Source organism: Dendropsophus ebraccatus, chromosome 5 (genome assembly GCF_027789765.1).
Source record: "Dendropsophus ebraccatus isolate aDenEbr1 chromosome 5, aDenEbr1.pat, whole genome shotgun sequence".
NCBI lineage: Eukaryota > Metazoa > Chordata > Amphibia > Anura > Hylidae > Dendropsophus > Dendropsophus ebraccatus.
Window position 1 is genome coordinate 132,127,458 of NC_091458.1, and position 22,268 is coordinate 132,149,725.

General features: G+C 40.3%; 1 protein-coding gene across 2 annotated transcripts in view; it reads right to left on the reverse strand.

The window, feature by feature from the left end:
• Window positions 1-22,268, reverse strand: part of C5H1orf94 (chromosome 5 C1orf94 homolog) — a 113,348-nt gene that overhangs the window by 56,673 nt on the left and 34,407 nt on the right. Inside the window, exon 2 of one of the 2 annotated variants that reach the window (XM_069972525.1) lies at window positions 16,433-16,902. In XM_069972525.1, coding sequence (XP_069828626.1) covers window positions 16,433-16,902 — 470 coding nt within the window. Of the gene's footprint in view, window positions 1-16,372; window positions 16,903-22,268 lie in introns of both variants that reach the window. The other variant, XM_069972524.1, reaches the window with a different exon arrangement.

Sequence of the window (22,268 nt, forward strand, 5' to 3'; positions counted from 1 at the left end):
AATATTTTCCTATAATACTAAAATTTAAAACATATCAGTATATACTAAAATATCATATACAGTAATAAATAATCATTCTAAGAGTTTAAAAGGAAGTTATTACAAAGGAAACTATAACTATTATGGACAGTTCTTGGAGACTACACATCAATTACACATCTATCACACGGAGAGGTAATCGTCCGAATCTGCGATACAAAAATGATGTGGTGCAATATCCAAAATGAATATGGTGATCAGGTAGTTACTGGATGAAATGTCAGCTTTGAGGTGACTGTAGGACAGCATTACTTGGCAGTTTTGCCTTCTACATTGGGAAAATATGGTATAATAACATAAAATATGTATAATAGTATCATGTGTCATGTCCCTTAAAGCTCAATTCTGATGTTCTAGGCTAGAACCCTAATGAGCCGCAATTATAACGACTATAAAAAGATTGGCAAACACATTCAAGACTCCATTATAAATAACAAGAAGCAACATTTCAGGTTTTTTTTTTTCGATTTCTTTGTACATACTTTACATATTTTCCCAGAGCGTCAAGGGTCTAAGTGTTTCTTAAGCAGCTTCACCACTAAGATCAGTGGCCTTGCTATGTGAAAGAGAAGCTAGCAGGCATTAAATGCCAACCAGAGATGTATTGTTTCAGAGAACAATTTAGCCTGATTAAGATTACAGATATTAATAGCACAATGTATCTTTCATTTTATGAAGGAGATGATGCACTTGAAGGAAGCAGTTATATATACATTAAAACAAATGAAGCTAATTTCTTCATATTACACATAGGTCAGATATTTTTGCAGCCATTTTCTGTCCACCATTGTGAAATTCATACCGATTTCCAGAATATTAAATTGGATTACGTAAATCTAATTTATATACATTTTATTGCCATGTGTTAACTACAATACCTTAGATTAACACATGATCTGACTGATTACTTTTGGACAGAGATAAATGAAAAGATGCATTTCACTCTAACATCATCATAATCCTCATAATCAAGTTTGTGTGTTCCCATGCGCCTGTACTCTGCCAAAACTACTTGATAAGATTATTCTGCTTTATATTTATTATGAAGAATTATATATTCTTCAAAAGAAACACAGCATTCCATATGATAGCGTTTTTTGAGTAATATGCTACATAACATACTTGAAGGGGTATTCCACTCAAACATAACTTTTCATACATTGTTGCCCATAGTGAGACTAACAATTCTTTTCATACTTGTTATTATCTATTGCGTCTCCTTCCCCCTGTTCTGAGCTGCTGCTTTCTGCTGAAGACACAAAAATCTGTGTGTGAGCTTTTTTCCCATCTTTTCCTCCTCACCATCCCTTCCAAGACAAGTCACTGGAGGGCTTTATCTGAAACTTTGTAGCTTCTTTGTAATGCTGGGGAAAAAAAAGTTGTAGATAGAAACTTGTTTACATCAGCTGTCTTGGAAGGCAAGGGGGAGGATAGGAAGATGGAGAGAAAAGCTTACACACAGATTTGTGTGTCTTCAGCAGAAATCAACAGCTCAGAACTGGGGAAGGAATACTGAATAAATAACAAATATGGGATGAATTATTAGTCTCACCATGGACAGCAACATACTGTATGAAAAGTTATGTTTGAGCAGAATTCCCCTTTAAAGGGAAACTATACAACATTGACACATCATTGGAAACTGTTTTGATTGGTGGGTTGGTCCTGAGAACACCACTGATTGCTAAAACAAAGGGGCAGAAGTGTTAAATGTTGTTGCCCTTAGTTTTTGATTGGCTTTGTTCAGAGAATTGAGCATGCGGTATGTGGATTCATAGAAATACAATGTCCCTGTATCCTTGTCCTAGCAACTGTGGTCTAAAGTTGTCAGGTAGCTAAAGACTCTCCCAAATAGTCTAAATCTTTTTCTGGGTATCTTAAGTTTAACATGCATTCTATGTCATAAAGTCTGTTACACTGCTATTTCAGCATACATTGTAGTTGTAACATGAGCAAGGGGTAAATATTTTTTGTGAACAGCCTCCTCTGAGGGATCACATCTAAAAGAAGCATGGGACGTCTTTCATCTCATATTACACTGCACAACCTAAAGCCACTACTGACTATGGGTTGTTTTCAGTGATATATTGTGACGCTTTTTTGCCTCTTAGCCCCTGGTGACATCACCGACATGGAACAGTTGTACAGTCCATTTTTACCAGTATGATGGATTCAAAACACAGCAATCGAGAGACCAGAGCCAAAAAAATCAAAAGGAGTACTCACTGAAGAGTCTCCATTGATACATTGCCCCCTATAAATGTAAATATGCAAAAGAGGTGTCGGTGGAGCCTCAGTTACAAGTCTCAAAACACGGAATAGCCAGATATTCCTCCAGGGAAGGAAAGCCTATTGCCAAGGGGGTGCCTCCCAGTGGGGAGTTCACCAAACCACCCTGATACAGTACATAGCCCCTTTAGTATCGCTCAATTGCGAGTATTGGAACATAAATAGGGATATTTATATGTTGTTATTTATATAGGGATTGAAAGGTAATATAAAAACATTCTTCAAATTTCTTATATAAAAACATACAGTTCAAGCGATCCTGATGTAAATACATTTCCATATTGTCACACAGCACTGCTGGCTATGCTCTAGATCCTGTAAATCCCATAAAGTGTTATGTAAACAAAGGAAAAAAATATTTCTAAACATCAGGACTTAATCCTATTTGTTATGCTTGATGTACATGGTTCTAGGTAAAAATACAGGTCTCTGCAATGTCGAAAGATGCGCGGGTGAAAGAGGAGCGGGTGAATAATAAATGTCCTTTTGTGCAAACTCTCAGGCTTCCAATGTCACACATGGCATCAGATCTCAGTCAATAAACTCCAAAGCAGGATACATACAACTAATGGACCACCTATTACTATAGAAGTAAAAAATAAAAAAAACACAGTTGTTTATTATGGAAAGTTTATCTCCCATGCAGCTTTTATTGCTTTCTTCAGCACCCTGGAGTTTAGTGGTGAAATACACCATTCTGTTTCGTGCATTGGGAATAAATCTATTAGCCCTTCTTCACACTTAAAAGTGTTACTTTTTTTTTCTACAGAAATCAGTAGTCCAGGCGATTTTAAGAAACTTTGTATTTGGGTTTATTAGGCAAATATGCCATTATCTGCATTCACTTTCTCCAGATCCCCCCTCCTCCTCTCTCATTCACTGCTCATTGTCAGGAAATCTCGACTCTTTTACATCAGTTGAGCCCTGTGTAACCTATGGAGAGGGGAGGGGGGAGGAGGGAGATTAGTCGGCAGCAGATTTGGTGTCTCATCTCCCTCCACCCCTCCCCTTTCCATAGAAAACCATGAAGACGGAGAAAGAGCTTCAAACTGCTTTTTGATGATAAAAATGCATTATTCGGCTAATAAACCCAACTACAAAGCTTCTTAAAATCGCCTGTACTATTGATTTCTATAGGGTTCTATTGGGCACAAACACCCTTTAGGATTTTTTTTAGCATAAGTGTTTAGGAAAGTTTTTAGCATTGGTCCATGAAAATAAAATATTTTAATTTTTCCAGTAAAAGTTCATTTTCAGCTTGTTGGCTGATCGCATTTTTGCGTAGCAATAAAATTTATTATAATGGGCCACATATCTGTCTATGGAAACAAGAGACGTGCAGACGATAACAATTGTTAATGGCCACCCAAATGATACTATCATTTGCGCAATCCGGATGCTCAATTAGTTATTCTGTGTAAAGGTACTGCAGGTGAGCGCCAATTCATTCATGTAAAAAACACAGATTTAGGTACCTAGTGGTACATTCGCTTTAATACACAATGTATACTTACCACACTTGTTTCCCCCATTGCACTGCTCCAGGGCCTCGCTGACGGCTGTGCTTTTCGGGTGCAATCTGGGTACGTAAGACTTTTACAGCTGCAACGCCACAGCCCGGCTGAGCGATTGCTCTCCGAGTCAGTCACTGATTGGCTGAGCAGACAATTGCTCAGCCCGGTATGGGATGTTGAAGCTGAAAAAGCTGTCAGCTGGACCTGGGAGCGGCTTGACTGGGCACGACGATAGGTAAGTATACTTATACTTTGTTTATTATGTTACCACACCCCCTGCCTTTCTTTTTTATGTCATTGGCATTGGTTTGCCGCCCCAGACGGTCAAAGACCGGTACATGTGAAAAGACCCTAAGACATAAAGGAGAAGTCCCAAGGACAAAAACTGCAGGCAGGCTGGTGGGAGCAGAAAAATAATAAACTGAACTCACCTGTCCCTGTGTCGCTGATGCGCCGCTCTCGGGTCCTGTTCACATCAGCCAATGACTTGCAGATCTGCTAGCTGCAATGTCATGATCCGGGCTGAGTGATTGGGATACCGCCCCAATAAGTGACTGGCTGAGCGGGCGATCGCTCAGTCGGGCCATGATGTTTCAGCTGGTTAAGCTGAGTAAGGGATGTACCCAGTATCCAGCCGAAGCTGAGAGCCGGCTGCTGCAAACAGGACTGGGGAGCGGTGCATCGGTGGCACGAGGACAGGAGAGTTCGGGTCTTTATTATTTTCCTGCCCCCACCGGCCTGATGTCTCCCCTTTAATACCACTTTTAGAGCAGTAACTGTAGAGCACTAAGGGACAACTCACAGCCTTAGGGGCCATTTACACGGGTGTCAGTACAGTAGCGCAAATATTTAAATTGATTTGCTCCGAGGTTCAGTCTGCAGAATATTTTGCGGATTAGCAAACACCATTAATATGTATTAATATATAGTGGAACTTTGAATCCTGCATAGCTTTAAAAAATTGTATGACAGCATATGACCACATACATGAACCCCACTGGTTCCTGTTGCTGCTACGTATTGTCTGAATTTATTTGTAGATATTCACTGTCACAATCACTTTCTATCAAGTTTTATCTGTTCAAATCATAATGTTAATGTGCCAGAACAAACAGATGGGTTCTCCATTGTAAACCAACCCAATAATGCCAACAGTGATATTATGTGTGCCACATACAATGCATTACGTACATAAACTTTTAGAAAGCTTTTCTGTCATTTCACTGTTTTCAACAAAGCTAGTGCCTATATGAAACAGGTGATTTTTTTTTTTTTTTTTTTCTTTACAATAAAATCTTTAGAAATAATCAATTAAGTTAAACTATACAAAATATACATGGTGTAGAGCAGAGGTTACCTAGAAAGCCAGTAAAATTTCATATTGTTCCCAAACCTTCTTCCTTTAACTGTTTGACGGACGTATTTTAGGATGGCTGCCCTTTTGAGGCCAAATACCAGGCATTATTTTATAATGATGGCCATCGTTTGTATAATCATGTTATTTGGCCACAGAAAGATGGCCGTCCTAAGAGAGCTTATTAATATGCTGTTATGAAAAAAATAGTATTTAGTGTTTTTTGTATGTGTAGGGGTGTTATTATTTTTAAGTGATGTATTTTTTGTGAATGAACCTGGACCAGCCAATATATTTATAGACTAATATGGATTCATTTTTGCATACATTATACAGGCGTATGCATGTTAAGTATATGCGATTTGCATTAATATTATTATTATTATTATTATTATTATTGTTGTAGTATTTTATATTTTTGAACAGCCTATGGTTCCCACACTTTCCTTTTTTTAGCCATTTGATGGCCATGTTTTAGGCTGGCTGTCACTTAAAACCAAATAAGGTGTGTTATTTTATGACAACCGTGACTGTACAAATAACGGTGGTCAATATAAAATACTGCCCATTATTTGGCCTGAAAATGACAGCAATCATAAAAGACGGCTAAAATAAGACAGTGTGGGAATGTAATCTATGGAAGGTATGCATAAGGCATTAGGCTACATTTATACTGTAAAATAAGGGTAAAATAGACTGGAAATTTGGAGGTAAAAATATGGCCATCTAGTCAATGTAATAATGCGCTCCTTTGAAGTCAATGGAAACACGGACGTGGAATGCCTGTAGCGGACTCTTCCCCCGCCTGGACAATCTGTAATAAGATGCTTGGAGCAGGGGAACTGTACAGATATGCGCTGTACTGTAATGACAGAGCCGCATGGCTGATTCATTATAGTGCGGCGCATATCTGTACAGTTCCCCCGCTCCCAGCATCTAATTACAGATGCTGCCCTGGCGGGGGGAGAGTCCGTTACAGGCATTCCCGTCCGTGTTCTGTGAGGAACACAAAACGTGGTAATGCAGCCTTAATGATTATGACGTCGATGGACACCAGGATTTGTGTAGATTACGACCTAGATTTATCAAAGGATTTAAAATATATTCTGGTGTAAACTGCCCATAGTGACCAATAACAGCTCAGCTTTTATTTAAACAGAGCTGAAAGCTAAGCTGTGATTGGTTGCTATGGGCAGTTTACACCAGTGTTTATTGTACAACCTTACATGCTCTTGATCTCTTCTGCTACATGAAGACTTTTTTTTTTTTTTGGCAGTACTAAATGGCGTAATGTGCTTACAAATCTGTCATTCGCCATCTACATTCATTGACAGTACTTTTAACAGCTACTTTTTCGTCCCTTGTCCCTCACAGAGAATATTCTCAGTATTAGAGTACTGGGCATTTTAGCCTTTTTGGGTTTAATGCCAAGAAACCTTCCCCTGTGATTTCCTTCCAGTGCAGAGCTAATGAGACAAAGTCAAGGTTATCTGCAATATCCATGCAGAATAATGGGAAATTTAGCAAAGCCTCGCAAATAAAGTTTATTCTCCATGAAATAAGCAGTAAAATATTTGGTCATTTTTGATTAAGTGCATAAAAAGTGCATTGTCTACATATCTTTGAAAGATCCTAAACGTTCTTGCACCTTAACGCTCCTTACAAAGCTGCATAAAACTTTTCAATATTGTTTTTTAATTTTTTGCCCTTTTTGTACACAAAGTGGTACATTCCAAAGGAAGCCGAGCTAGTTGTTAAAACTAATACATAATCCACATACATAGTATAAAATCCCAAACAACAAAGTTCATTTTCGGTAATTATCATTGACATAACTTGAGCAAATCCAGATGCTTCCAGAAGCACATCTTTCCTTTTATGCTGGCCAAATATTTACCCAATGACTAATATCTACAACCTGTTTTAACGGCAGCGGGCAACTGGGCGACAGCCCCTGCACTGGCTAGGCGGAACACATATCTGAATCCTGCTCCCCACTGATGAGGGGCAAATACCCCGAAACAGCTGTCTGTAGGTGGATGCCTGGTTTTGGTGAACCCTTGTCATGTTGCAATACTTGCAAAAGAGTTGGACTTTAACGTCACTCTGGTATTTCCCTTTTTATGTTCAATACTCACAACCGAGTGGGATTTTAGGGGTTACATATCAGGGTGGTTTGGTGATCTCCCCACTAGGAGGCACCCCTTGGCAACAGGTTTTCTTTCCCTGGAGGGATACCTGGCTATTTCCGTGTTTTGAGACTCGCAATTGAGGCTCCATGGACCCTTTTATGCATATTTAAATTTATAGGGGGCAATGTATCAATGGAGACTCTTGAGTGAGTCCTTTTTTTCGCTGATCTCCCTGAACTCAGGGATTGCTGTGTTTTGTAGGTGGAGCGCAAAACAAGACGAGACAAAAAAACACAATAAGGAGAGTTAACAGTTCGGGTCACAACATTCAGGCAGCACAGTTCAGGGAAGAAAAAGAGCGCTGCACCTCACCCCTATGGCTGATACTAGTGCCCCTAGGCTAAATAAAAAACACATCAGAATTTTGTGTATGAATTGATCAAGCCATACTGCTCCATGTACCATCGTGCAGGTATCTGATACACATGGGTCCCTACACTAAGTCCACACCGTGCCAGTCAGTGGCCACCAACCCCGCAGGCGTGCACAGTCAGGGAACGGGGGCTATGGGACGGCCCTGCGACCCCCATGCCACAGGACCAGACCCAAAAACACCACACCAGAACCCGGCCAGCACCGCTGGCGGAGAAGGTCGTCCCCAAACAGCACAAGTCTGGATGAGGTATTGCGCTCACCATAGCTGCTGCAGACAGAATGGGAAAAGACAGGAGGGATTAAAACCATGTGCACTCAGGTGTCTCCTGCTAATTGCGGTCATGTGGGTCTCACCAGGAGGAGTGCAAAACACAGAGAAAAGAGAGAAACAAAATGCGGTTCAGGGAAGAAAAAGAGCGCTGCACCTCACACCTATGGCTGATACTAGTGCCCCTAGGCTAAATAAAAAACACATCAGAATTTTGTGTATGAATTGATCAAGCCATACTGCCCCATGACGGCCACTGTCCATCGGGGCTCTGCAATGTGATCGCAGAACCCCGATGGTAGCCTGGCTACGGAGGCCGGCGGGGGAAGGGAGGGAAGGCGCGGGCTCTGCCCTCTCTCCTCTCTCCCCTGCCGCCTTCACAAGATTGTAACAGTGGTAGGAGACATAGGGGAGGGGGCAGAAATAGGGACATCAGCTTATGGGATTATTATGATCCCATAAGCTGATATCCTAAAACGACCTGGGCATTGATGCATCAATGACCCCCAGGTCGTGAAAGGGTTAATCTAGAAAACAGGCAATTTTTTTTTTTTTTTATTGAAAGGATCTAGTATATCCCCCCCCTTCCTCAATAAATCAGTAAATAAAATCAGGAAAATAGCACATTAAATAAGGGTACAGTCACACATTCATAATTTCATTATTTCTATGGCTCCATCCACACGTCAATAGATGTTAGGGATCCTGTACAATTGCAGATGGCTACTGATGTGTAAACGAGGCCTAACTGTCGAGATAGTTGTACTCTTTTTTTTTTTTTTTTTACTTTAATGCTTTCCTTTATTTCCCTCTTTTATAATATCCCACCATTTTTATTATTATTTTGTTTGTTTGTTTGCACTGATGTGCCAGTGAACATAATCCTGATCATGGGTCTTCCATGAATTATTCAAGAATCTGCAGCACTCTCTCTAAAAAAGAATTCTAGTGATTTTCGAGTGGAACTGCTGTAGGTTCTTGAACTTAATCTGGAAGATCCATGATTAGGATTGTGTTTGCTGGAAGACCAAGGCACTGGATTTACTGCTGTTTATTGTGCTACTTTCTTTACTCTCTCTTTCTTATCTCTCAATTACAGTGTAGATAAATACCTTAATCCCTATAAGGCAATGTCCCACTATGGGATCATAGCCGGGAAGGCAGCCATCTCATAATATTGTTGTCTGCAAATAATGATCAATAATTTTTTGCGGCCGTCAATGTTACGAGACGGCCGCCTTTGCCCGCTATGATCCCATAGAGGGAACATAGCCTCAGGCAACCTAATTTAGATAACTCCCTTGAAGAGGCGATTCATCTCTTTTTTTTTTTTTTTTTTTTTTTTTTTTTACTCCTATAAAATGTGTTGTGGATAAGTAGAAACCAGCTTTAATGTTCACACAATTTTTTTAAAGTGACAAACTATTTTTTTAATAATTATTATATTATAATTATTTTTATAAATTTACCATGATCATTATTTAAGTCTGTCCTTATCAAAAAATGTCAGTTATTATTAAAACAAAAAAAAAACGGTGTAAGCCTTAAAGTCTCACTGTCGTTATAACTTCCTAAATAAAGCAAGTTTGCAATATACATTCATTATTGTTGTTGTTGTTGTTGTTGTTGTTATCATGCTGTATAACAAAGCTGTACTTACCAGAAATCCAGGTCCAGTCTCCTGAAGGCAGATTTTCTGAATTGTGCTGGTTTAAAAAAACAGACTACACATAGGAATTCCGGCCAGTACAGAGAGTCACAGCTCAATGTGTCCATCAATTACATGCCTACCTCAGATGGCCCGGGAAACACTGGACTTTTTTTTTCTTAAAGAGTCAGAAAACAGGAAGTGCTGTCTTTTCCATGATTAAAAAAAAATGAATGTATATTGCAAACTTGCTTTATATCACATCTACTGTTGATTTAGATTTTGAACGTTATAACGACACCCATTTGGCCGATAATCACTTTGTGTAAAAGAAGGTAACAATCACGATGTTGGCTGATCGTTGTCTTTTAATGTGTTTCAACATGTAGAAAGACAAACAAGGAGCAAAGCAGTGTAGAAGAGGCGGCAGCTATCTAAAGGTAATCCGGGAAGCCACAAGTTGCACAAGTTGGAGGCAGTCAGCACCCTATATTGGAGGCGGACTCCATGCTTGTACACTATTCTATTGCATCATCCTCTCAAAAGAAAAAAAGCATATGCACAAAAAATGGTAGCACATCACAAAAATCTTTATTATAACACTGACATAGATACAAAACACCACATAAATAAGTGAATGTACAGGAGTAGTAAAATGAGGGAGACAACACCCCAAATACTGCTCTACATTAAAAACACTAAAATGTCACCATAAGTCCTGCTGGTGTTCCAGCCAGGGCTCATCTACCACTCTGACTCTAGACTGTATGTACAATAACAGAAATCCAACATCTCTACCTAGAGAGAGACCCAGTAAAACAAAATATAACCACAAATAATGGAGCATAGGGAAAAAAAAAAGAAGAGAAAATTGGAAAAGATCACCATATACAGTCCAATAGAATGAGAGTCAGATGGGATAAGGAATCACCCCACGCGTTCCGCCGTCTAGTGGCTTCCTCAGGGATGTGGGCAGTAGAGTGAGGGGCATAGTATATATACCTATACAACATGGGAAAGCAATTACAGATTAGGTGAACAAAAATAACATACCATGTGCAGGAGAATCAAACATCTCAAACATGTCCGGCGCCATCTTGGAAGAGCTGCACATGTGCAGTAGCATCAAGAAACTGCCACTAGAGGCAGAGGTGTATGGGCTTCAAGAATATGGCAGCCGCATATATGAGTATAAAAGCGACTGAGAAGCCGACACCATTTTGGAGTAGTCACGCATGTGCAGTAGCATTGGAAGACATTGTCACTAGAGGTAAAGGTAACCAGACATGAATATGGCAATCACTATACATATATAGAGAAGTCGGCGCCATCTTGGAGTAGTCACACATGTTTAGTAGCATTAGAAGACATTGTCACAAGAGGTAAAAGTAACCAGACTACAAGAATTTGGCAACCCCTACACATGGATAGAGAAGCCGACGCCAATTTGGAGTAGCCATGCATGTGCAGTAGCATTGGAGGACATTGTCACTAGAGGTAAAGATAACCAGACATGAATATGGCAGTCACCATACATGTATAGAGAAGTTGGCGCCATCTTGGAGCAGTCACCCATGTATGGTAGCATTGAAGGACACCGTCACTAGAGGTAAAAGTAACCAGACTACAAGAATATGGCAATCACTACACATGTATAGAGAAGCCGGCGCCATTTTGGAGCAGTCATGCATATGCATTAACTTTGGAAGACATTGTCACTGAAGGTAAAAGTAACCAGACTACAAGAGCATGGCAGATACCATATATGTATATAGAGAGGAATCTCACCCACACAGCAGTACAATGACCGACGATCTTAATCAGTGTGACACTATATAGGGACCCTATATTGTAATCGAGCTGTAAACTGATAACTGTCCATATGTGTGTAAAGCAAACCTCTCCATACAGACCAAGATACGTTATGGCCATCAATGCCGCTAGAGGTGATATAGTTATACAGGCCAACATGAAATGGCCATCAGTATCATTCAAATAGTGCGGATAGTACAAATAGTATATTCAAAGAGTGAATAGGTAGACAGTTGCTAACTGACGTCGGCAGTATATATAAATGATCTAACACATGCGCAATAGCTATGATGAATATCTGTATACAAAGTATCATCGGCGATATTAATAAACAATCTGGTTCATGCGCAGCGGCGTAATAGTAAAGTATATCTAAATAAGAAGCAAATAAGATTGTGACGCCGTTCATATTCAATAGAAACATATATATGGCGGAGACAAGATTATGGATCATAATGATTAGCTACGTCGTATTGTTATGTTGCTCTAGTACTGATCATAATTCAATGTATAGTCCCTTGGCATAATTAGATACGGAGGATTACTGATTCGCTATATCACACACACACACAACATAATTAAATGCGAAGAATTACTGGGTAACTATATTGACACACAGCATGATTAGATGCGGCGAACTACTGGGTCACTATGTCACGCATAACGTAATAAGATGTGGCGGATTACTGGGTCACATATAGTGTAGCCGAAATACTGCAATATCACATATGGTGCCAATCGATGCCGCATAATGTAATGATGTCACATCTGATGTAGTCAAGTGCAATTTATTGCTAAAGCATCCCATGTGGCATTTCACTACAATGCCACATATGATGTGATGGAGTGCGTTGTGTAGCTATAATACCGCATCAACACTTTAGGATGTGGTCCATTACTATGATATGGAACCTCAATGCGTATAACACGGTGAAAAATGGCAAGAATCATCATGGACAAATGTCCTGGACAATGGGGACCTATTACTTATCCAACATATAAGGTGAAGTGGTTAAAATTTAGTAAAAATGAACCAAGACATAGAAGACTGAATATGAAAAAACAGATAATTAAGAGAATAAAACAAGATCTCCAGAGATGGGAATCTCTACCATTGTCAATTCTAGGACGTACCCACTTAATCAAAATGATGTGTTTTGGAAAACTGTTATATCCAATGCAAACAATACCCCTTTTATTCAAACATTCTGACGTTTCCCTACTCCAATCATATTTCGCTAAATTTATTTGGCAATCTCAGAGAGAGATTGCCTATTCCACTCTCTGTCTCCCTACTTCTAAAGGTGGTGCTCAATGCCCAGATATTAGATTATATAATTTAGCCGCTCTCTTTCGCCATGCTAAAGATTGGATTATGGACACGTCATATTTCTCCAATATCTTAATTGAGAAAGCTTTAGCAGCACCTTGGCCTTTACCCACCCTGCTACATGCTAAATTACCAGAACTACCCCCAGAAATTAAGAGAAGTGTTATCTTTAAAGACACCATTGCCATATGGAAGGCGATACGAAAATTATATGGTTTACCCTTTTGCCTATCGAAAAGATTTCCTCTGTGGCATTCACCACTTTACCCACCTGACTCAGACAAATTGGATTACTCAGAGTGGCAGAGTGCACATGTTTCTTCTGTTGGGGATCTGCTGGATACTAATTCCAACACTTTCTTATCATGGGATATCGTCAGAACACGATTTAAATTGTCTTCATTTAATTTACCTCAATACGATTCTATAATTGAATTTCTTACTTCCAGAGTACGGGACATAGCAGAAGCAGAAAGTGATATGGAATTTGATAATCTATTCCCAACACCACCGTTACATAATTCTTTATCACATACATATGGAGAACTTAGATCACGCTCTCAAAAGAATTTATCTAGACAAATTTTTTTCAAAAAATGGTCCTCCGTAATTTTTTCAGAGGATCTGACCCAACAAATATTGAGAGGATCTCAACTAGTGCATTCTGCCGCTCCCAATGTGGTTCTACGTGAAATACATTTCCGCTTTATACACAAGGCTATATATGCCTTTAATATTCCTTTTTCCAACTCCCACACTTCTCACATAAACAGTTGCCCGAAATGTTCACTTCCTAAAGCAGACTTGTTTCACTGTGCCTGGGCCTGCACGCGAGTGCAGGAATTTTGGGACTCTGTGCGGCTCTATCTTTTGTCCACTTGCGGCCATGCCATACCACTTTTCCCTCTTAGTTATCTTTTTCATTTTATTGATATAGAATCTACTACTCCCTCTCCTAAATTACTTACTTCTAAAGGAATTCATTTAACTCTATTAGTTTCCCTGAAATGTTTATTAAGACACTGGATATTGGATACTCTACCAGACATTTCTGAGGTAATCTCCGCTCTGAAGGAGATCTTTCATTGGGAACTTTTGGATGTATTGCGCACCAAAGAAAAATCAACAAAAACATTTATGTCCAAATGGACACAATTTCTAATTCATGATTTTACTATAGAAGAGAGAGACTCTGTCATTAATCAATTTAAGGACACTGATTGGTATTGCATGGCCGCCCAAAAGGGAACTCTGGGAGCACTCCAAATATCTTAAGCTTTTCCCTTTCTCTGTTAAAGACAATTCTCTCCATTCTATTGGTAGCATATTTGAATATCTGACATCTATACCATGTTTTAAGGTGATATTATAAATTACTGTTTTTCTACTTACGTTTTTGGTAAGACTATGTTGTATTGTATATGATAACATGTCTTTTAACGTTATTACAAAGGCTCATAGTATCTGTATGATATTGTAAACATACAATCCTTTGTTGCCTGTGAGCGACTTTCTTTTTGAATATGTAATGAACTTTCAATATGTATGTTCAAATATTACATAAGCCACTAATAAAATATTGTTTTAAAAAAAAAAATATGAAAAAACAGAGCTCTTTACACACATATGGACAGTTATCAGTTTACAGCTCGATTACAATATAGGGTCCCTATATAGTGTCACACTGATTGAGATCGGCAGTCATTGTACTGCTGTGTGGGTGAGATTCCTCTCTATATACATATATGGTATCTGCCATACTCTTGTAGTCTGGTTACTTTTACCTTCAGTGACAATGTCTTCCAAAGTCAATGCATAATGGCGCCGGCGCCGGCTTCTCTATACATGTGTAGTGATTGCCATATTCTTGTAGTCTGGTTACTTTTACCTCTAGTGACTGTGTCCTTCAATGCTACCAAACATGGGTGACTGCTCCAAGATGGCGCCGACTTCTCTATACATGTATGGTGACTGCCATATTCATGTCTGGCTACTGTTACTTTTAGTGACAATGTCTTCCAATGCTATTGCACATGCATGACTACTCCAAAATGGCGTCGGCTTCTCTATAAATGTTCAGGGGTTGCCATATTCTTGTAGTCTGGTTACTTTTACTTCTAGTGACAATGTCTTCCAATGCTACTAAACATGTGTGACTACTCTAAGATGGCGCTGACTTCTCTATATATGTATGGTGACTGCCATATTCAAGTCTGGTTACCTTTACCTCTAGTGACAATGTCCTCCAATGCTACTAAACATGTGTGACTGCTCCAAGATGGCGCCGACTTCTCTATATATGTATAGTGATTGCCATATTCATGTCTGGTTATCTTTACCTCTAGTGACAATGTCTTCCAATGCTACTGCACATGCGTGACTACTCCAAAATGGCGTTGGCTTCTCTATCCATGTGTAGGGGTTGCCAAATTCTTGTAGTCTGGTTACTTTTACCTCTTGTGACAATGTCTTCCAATGCTACTAATGTCTTCCAAAATGGTGGCGGCTTCTCAGTCGCTTTTATACTCATATATGCGGCTGCCATATTCTTGAAGCCCATACACCTCTGCCTCTAGTGGCAGTTTCTTGATGCTACTGCACATGTGCAGCTCTTCCAAGATGGCGCCGGACATGTTTGAGATGTTTGATTCTCCTGCACATGGTATGTTATTTTTTTCACCTAATCTGTAATTGCTTTCACATGTTGTATAGGTATATATACTATGCCCCTCACTCTACTGCCCACATCCCTGAGGAAGCCGCTAGACGGCGGAACGCGTGGGGTGATTCCTTATCCCATCTGACTCTCATTCTGTTGGACTGTATATGGTGATCTTTTCCAATTTTCTCTTCTTTTTTTTTTTCCCTATGCTCCATTATTTGTGGTTATATTTTGTTTTACTGGGTCTCTCTCTAGGTAGAGATGTTGGATTTCTGTTATTGTACATACAGTCCAGAGTCAGAGTGGTAGATGAGCCCTGGCTGGAACACCAGCAGGACTTATGGTGACATTTTAGTGTTTTTAATGTAGAGCAGTATTTGGGGTGTTGTCTCCCTCATTTTACTACTCCTGTACATTCACTTATTTATGTGGTATTTTTTATCTATGTCAGTGTTATAATAATGATTTTTGTATGTGCTACCATTTTTTGTGCATATGCTTTTTTTTCTTTTTTCTATTGGTTTAGCACTCCATGATTATTAGTGGTGCCCACTAGCTTCATATATATATAACACTATTCTATTGCAGTCACAGCAAATTTGCACCTGCCCATTTATTTTACCTTGTTCATAGCTGCCGACCAATTTCATCTTTTACATTTATGCAATAAATATAGTATACACTCTACAGATTTTTTTTGTACTTTTTGTACAATTTGTTTAGAGTTATCTTAAAGAAAAAGATTTCGATTTCTCATCAACACCCCCTAGGGTCAGATATTGAAGGTTTAGAGTCTAGCTGTGTGCGCCTTCCGAAAATACTCATCAATGCATATTTAAGTGAGCTGGCAAGCAAAGTAAAGATGAGTGATGCTAAAATGACTTGTTACCTGAACGATGATAGCTTTTAGCACACAACTTGGCAAAGACTTTCTGCTGATTTTTATCACCTTTTGATGCAGTTTCGCATGTGCTGCTTTCCTTGTTAGAGAGGACGTTCTCCTTGGGATTTTTCCCCACCTTCATGTCTGTTTTAGTGATTGTATCATTACCGGTATCTGCTGATTTTTGGGGGAATTGTGCTAGCAACTTAAGGGCTTCCATTTTGGTGTCTTGAATATTGAAGATATCTTCATTGTCTAATGAGTATGACCTCTTCAACTGGAAGCTTGACCTGTCTTGAGTGGAGCACTTTTTAGCCATCAGAGTTAAATTCTTGTTTGAATTGCCACTGGCAAGTACAGATTTAATGACGTTTTCTATTTTTAAAGCTTTAGCTCTTTCATCCATAGTTTGTCCATCACGTTCTTTGATGCTCATTTCCCTAAAACTCTCACTTAGATTCTCAATAATCAAGTTCATATGCTCTTGTTCAACCATATAAAAGATATCATCATCCAAGTGTCTCTCAGGTTTTGACCTAAAACAAAAAAAAAGTTAATTCACTATTAGTAAATTTTGCTTTAAATCAATGAGTTTTATGGACAGTACTAATATTATACACAGTTCATACCAGAAAAAAGAAAGTACCTTGGCACTACACAGGACTGTGAAACTGCAGAACAATCACTTGGAACTCTTGCTGTTCTACTGTAGGCAAACGTAATGTATGGTGGTGCTCAACACCGAGAAAAAATAAAGTTCATAATCCAAATGATACTTGAAAATAGACGTGTGGCACTCACCAATAAAGTTGCAGTAAAAAAGTCTTTATTCTAGCATAAGCAGGGTCATAGAAATGTGACAGAAAAATACAAATAGGCGACGGACCGTTTTGCGCTCTGTATGTAATGCGCTTCCTCTCAGCCTTTTTACTGCAACTTTATTGGTGAGTGCCACATGTCTATTTTCAAGTATCATTTAGTACTAATATTATACATCAGTTAGGTTCTTCTTTTAAACCCTTCCATTGACTATATCTGCATGGTTTCTGTGTGCTCTCCCCATGTCTATGTGGGTTCCCATGGGCATTCCCATTATCTCACACATTTTAAAAATGAAATAATTACTTAAAGGGAATCTGTCTACACCCAGGCTCTACCTCTGGGGCTGACTTTGTGCTGTAGCTTGCAGTCTCCGAGTGAGCATGGTAGCTTTTGGTGAATTGTCCATGCAGTGGATTATGTACAATCTCAGGTTTCCTACTATAACGAAGAGTCAAACTTAAGTTGTGGCTCAGTGTTTGTGCCGTCCTCTGGAAGGCCTCATCACTCCTTCCTCCTCCCTCTCCTTCATGAATAATCAATGCTGTCCAGCCTCCTGCTCGCTCAGCTGTCAGTCAGTATCTGCCAACAGAGGATTGACCTGCAATCAGATGTAGTTGAATCTCCTAGCCTGTGTTGGAGCTGCGGTCTAGGGGTAAATCCCTTGTCTAGAACCCAACAGAAGGCCTTTCTTTGGTTCAAATCCCCTGATGGAAATGAAATAATAATAATAATATTTTATTTTTATTAATTTCTTTTCTTTGTTGTATCATTGTGCAAAAAATTCCCAATCAGGTCCAAATTAGTGTAGTTTTTTTCATATGAGGATGTGGAAAAAGAAAAAAAAATATTTTACTTTTCACATCTCTCTCTCTATATCTATCTATCTATATATATATACACATACTACTAATTTTAAGGCTATGTTCACACTACGTAAAAGTACGGCCGTTGTTGCCATCAGCAACTTACTTAACGCAGTGTGGAAGATTGCCTCTTGCTCTATGGGATTTCATGCCGGGCCGCAAAGAGCTGACATTTCAGTTTTCTGCGGCCGCAATTCAGTGAATTGTGGCCGTAGTAAACCTTGTCAGTTTACACATTGAAGCGAGTGGCTCCGGCCGCTTGCTTTATTGTGCGCTATAGGGAGTTCTAATGCGGGCGCGCAGTTCTGAACGGACGCTCCGATATGACGTGGGAACATAGCTTAACACTAATTTGGACCTGATTGGGAATTCTTTGCACTTTTAAAAATGATACAATAATGAGATTTTTTTTTTTTTTTTTAAGTAAGAACTATATTTCATTTCCATCAGGAAATTTGAATCAAAGAATGACCTGCTGGTGGTGTCAAGATAGGTGATTTACCTCTAGAGCACAACTTCAACACATTTGGGTTCAGAGATATAACTATATCTGAGTGTTTCTTCAAGACATAAACTTCCTACAGAGGACAGATCTGCAATCAGAGATACTGCCTGACACCTGAGTAAGCAGGAGGCCGGGCAGCTATAGTAGGAGATCTGAGATTATTAACTCCATGGACATATTACCAAAAGGCACCATGCTCACTAGGGGACTGCCAGATACAGCACACTATAGAGCCCGGGTGCTGACAGATTCCTTTTAAAATGAATGTATCGCTCGCTAACTGAAAAAATATTTTTAAACCACCTGATCGGCACCAACATGTACCCTTAGAAAAATAACGAAATAAAGGAAACACAGTTGGCAATTTTGGTTGACATTTCACTCAAGCTATTCTGTATTCTTTCCATCCTCAAGATTAAGGGTGGGTTCACATTGAGGAGTTCTCGCGGATAAACTCAGCGGAATCCCGCCGGCTGTGCGCGCTCGCGGACGTGCACCTTTCCGCCGGCTCCATAGACACCATTCTTTGGGCCGGCTGATTCCGCATTCCGCCGAAAGAACTGACATGTCAATGTTAATAAAAAAATGATTTTAAAGGGGTAGTCCACCAAAAAAATTTTTCTTTCAAATCAACTGCTGCCATGAAGTGCCAGAGATTTGTAATTTACTTCTATTAAAAAATCTCAAGCCTTCCAGTACTTAGCTGCTGTATGCCCAACAGGAAGTTGTATTATTTCCAGTCTGGAGAGCAGGAGAGGTTTTCTATGGGGATTTGCTCCTGCTTTGGACAGTTCCTGACATGGACAGAGGAGGCAACAGAGAGCACTGGGTCAGACAGGAAAGAAAACACCACTTCCTGCTGGACACACAGCAGCTGATAAGTACTGGAAGACTTAAGATTTTTTAATAGAAGTGAATTACAAATCTCTGGCACTTTATGGCACCAGTTGATTTGAAAGAATTTTTTTTTTGGTGGACTACCCCTTTAATTGAAAATATACATTACATTGAAGCTTCTGGAATCACTCCGGCTGGGATTCCTTGTGGCTGCACAAAAAACTGACATGTCATTAAATAGCGGCCGCACAAAACTGTGCAAACAATGTAAAGTGCACTTCCAGCCACACCGCACTTTACATTGTGTGCTATGGGTATTTGGAGTGCGGGCATACGGGAATGTGCCTGCATGCCAATTCTAAAGATATGAATTCATACCCGGCCTGGATGAACTTCACGGACACCAGCTGTTCTGTGACAAGGCCGTGTCACAGAATGGCTGGTGTCTTACGTTGTGTGAACCCGGCCTAAATCTATAAATAAATCTAAAAATAAATAATTTTTCATAAACTTTATTGTAGCACATTCTCAGAATATTTTACTTCTATAAATATTTTACTGTCGTATTTTGCTTTTATTTTATTTTACAAAAAAACGCCGTAAGTACATAGAAAATAGGAACAGATATATCATTTAAAAACTGGTTACTAAGTTCATCTATAAATAATGGATGCATGGAATAGAGAAAAGCCAATGGCACGAAAATATAGTATACAATAACTTTAAATTAAATTACTTTCTTTTGTAAGAAAAGTGACTTGACTAAAAAAACAAAAACAAAAAAAGAACTTTTAAAGGTATATTCCCATCAGTATGTTATGAATAGGGGATAACAGGCTTATCATTTGTGGTCTGACCACCCAGATCTGGTGAAACTTTAAGAAGCAACATTTTTTGAGGCAAAAATACAGCCATACTTTAATAATTACAACCGTAAACAATGATCATGACTAAACATAAGCCAATTTCAAGCACGCTTGGGTTCATTTGAAATGTACCATTCAGATAAAGACGGGCATTAATAATGATCATGATCTTTATTCGTGACCATCTACTGTATATAATGAGGCAGTTGCCTTTACCCGATATGTTCCTGTAGTGGAAATAGGTAGTCTGCCTGTCAGCGCGCTCTGATTGACAGGCAGAGAGACCCATTAATCACCTCTCTGCCTGTCAATCATCCCCACACTATGCGCTGACAGGCAGTCACGGGTGGCTCCCCACCCAGATGACTAGTTGCTGCCCATCTCCCGGCCTCGCACAGCATAATAAAACATCTTTTTCCCTTCTTTGTAAAGTTACTGCCACAGACACGGCTGGTATGCTCCATGAGCTGCACAGTACATTTATACTGTGCTTCTGGGATCCAAGTCAGCACAATAGTGCTGATTGGTTAATCTTAAGGGTGCCTTCACATACACCCGATCCCCAGCGGATTTCACGCTGCAGATCCAGTGTCAGTGCATCCCTATGAGAATACATACTCGCAGCGGGATTGACATCGAGCATACATCCAGGGCCGGCCTTAGGGAAGATGGCGCCCCGTGCGAAACTTTCTTTTGGCGCCCCCCCCGCCCCTGTTGATACCCCCTTATGGTGACATACACTAAATCTTACGAAACGTCGTGCCTTATGATGTGCTGCACCATGATTTGTGAATAAATCACCTTTTCTTACATCGTTAACCTGTGGAGTGCTGTGGATTGTCTATCTATATCTACATTCGGTCACTGGTCGAGACCTGGATCCGCTGGCACCACTTTCATATACATTGAAGCAGTGCTGCTTTTTTTCTTTTTCATAGATAGATAGATAGATAGATAGATAGATAGATAGGAGGGAAAGAGGTAGATGGGAAGGAGGATAAAGAGGTAGATTGGAGGGAGAAGAATCACCAGACTTACAGCAGGGGGGCAGGATCCTGGAGGCTGCACAAATTGCTGAGGAGGAGGCACATGGCTGGGCAGAGGTCACAGGCCACCACACTGATGGGATCTTGGCACACAGCAGGCTGTATTGGGGCAAGTAAAGAGTCATCATCCCGCGGTGGGCGCCGGGGGCGGGGCTTGTCGACAGGGGGCGGAGCTTACCGGGACCTACCCGGAAGATTAATTTGCCAGGTCCCTAGCCCGTCTATCTTCTGGAGCGCCCCAAACCAACCCCTATGCAAGGAGGGTAGGCGGTCAGCTAGGGGGGCGCTCTGGCAGATAGACAGAACGTCTGTCTGCCAGACCAGTTAGGTGTGCAGCTGACTGTCTGCCAGAGCGCCCCCTAGCTGGCCAGGAGTGATGCGCCCTGTGCAACCGCACAGCTCGCACACCCCAAAGGCCGGCCCTGCATACATCACCTCCTCCCTGCTACGGCTTGCTTCATGGGTTCCCGGCGTCTGCTCGTCCCGCTCAGCCAATCAGTGCGCTTCCCTGCCACAGCCACAGATTGGCTGAGCAGGCAGTCCTGGTGAGAATTCCCAAAGCAAGCTGGAGAGGGGAGGAGGAGCTGTATGCTCCGGCCGCCCTGGGGTTAACTTACATACACGCAGCGGGATGTCAATCTCAGTGCGAGTATGTATTCTCATAGGGATGCACTGACACTCACTGCGGATCCGGTGTATGTGAAGGCACCCTAAAAGTGATATTTTTGTAGACAATAGTCTGGCTTGGTGGCTTTTTTGACTAGTAATTTGCTGCAGGACATGACTGCTGCCTAAGGGTGTGTGCACACTATGGAATCCCGGCGGATCACCTGCCGTGGATTCCGCAGCTCAACTCTCTAGTGTGCACATACCCTAAAAAAGTTACCACTATTTATTTTTATGAGTATTCATATACTGTAGGAACACAGATATATTTGGGCTGATGACTAAGACTGTCGGTTT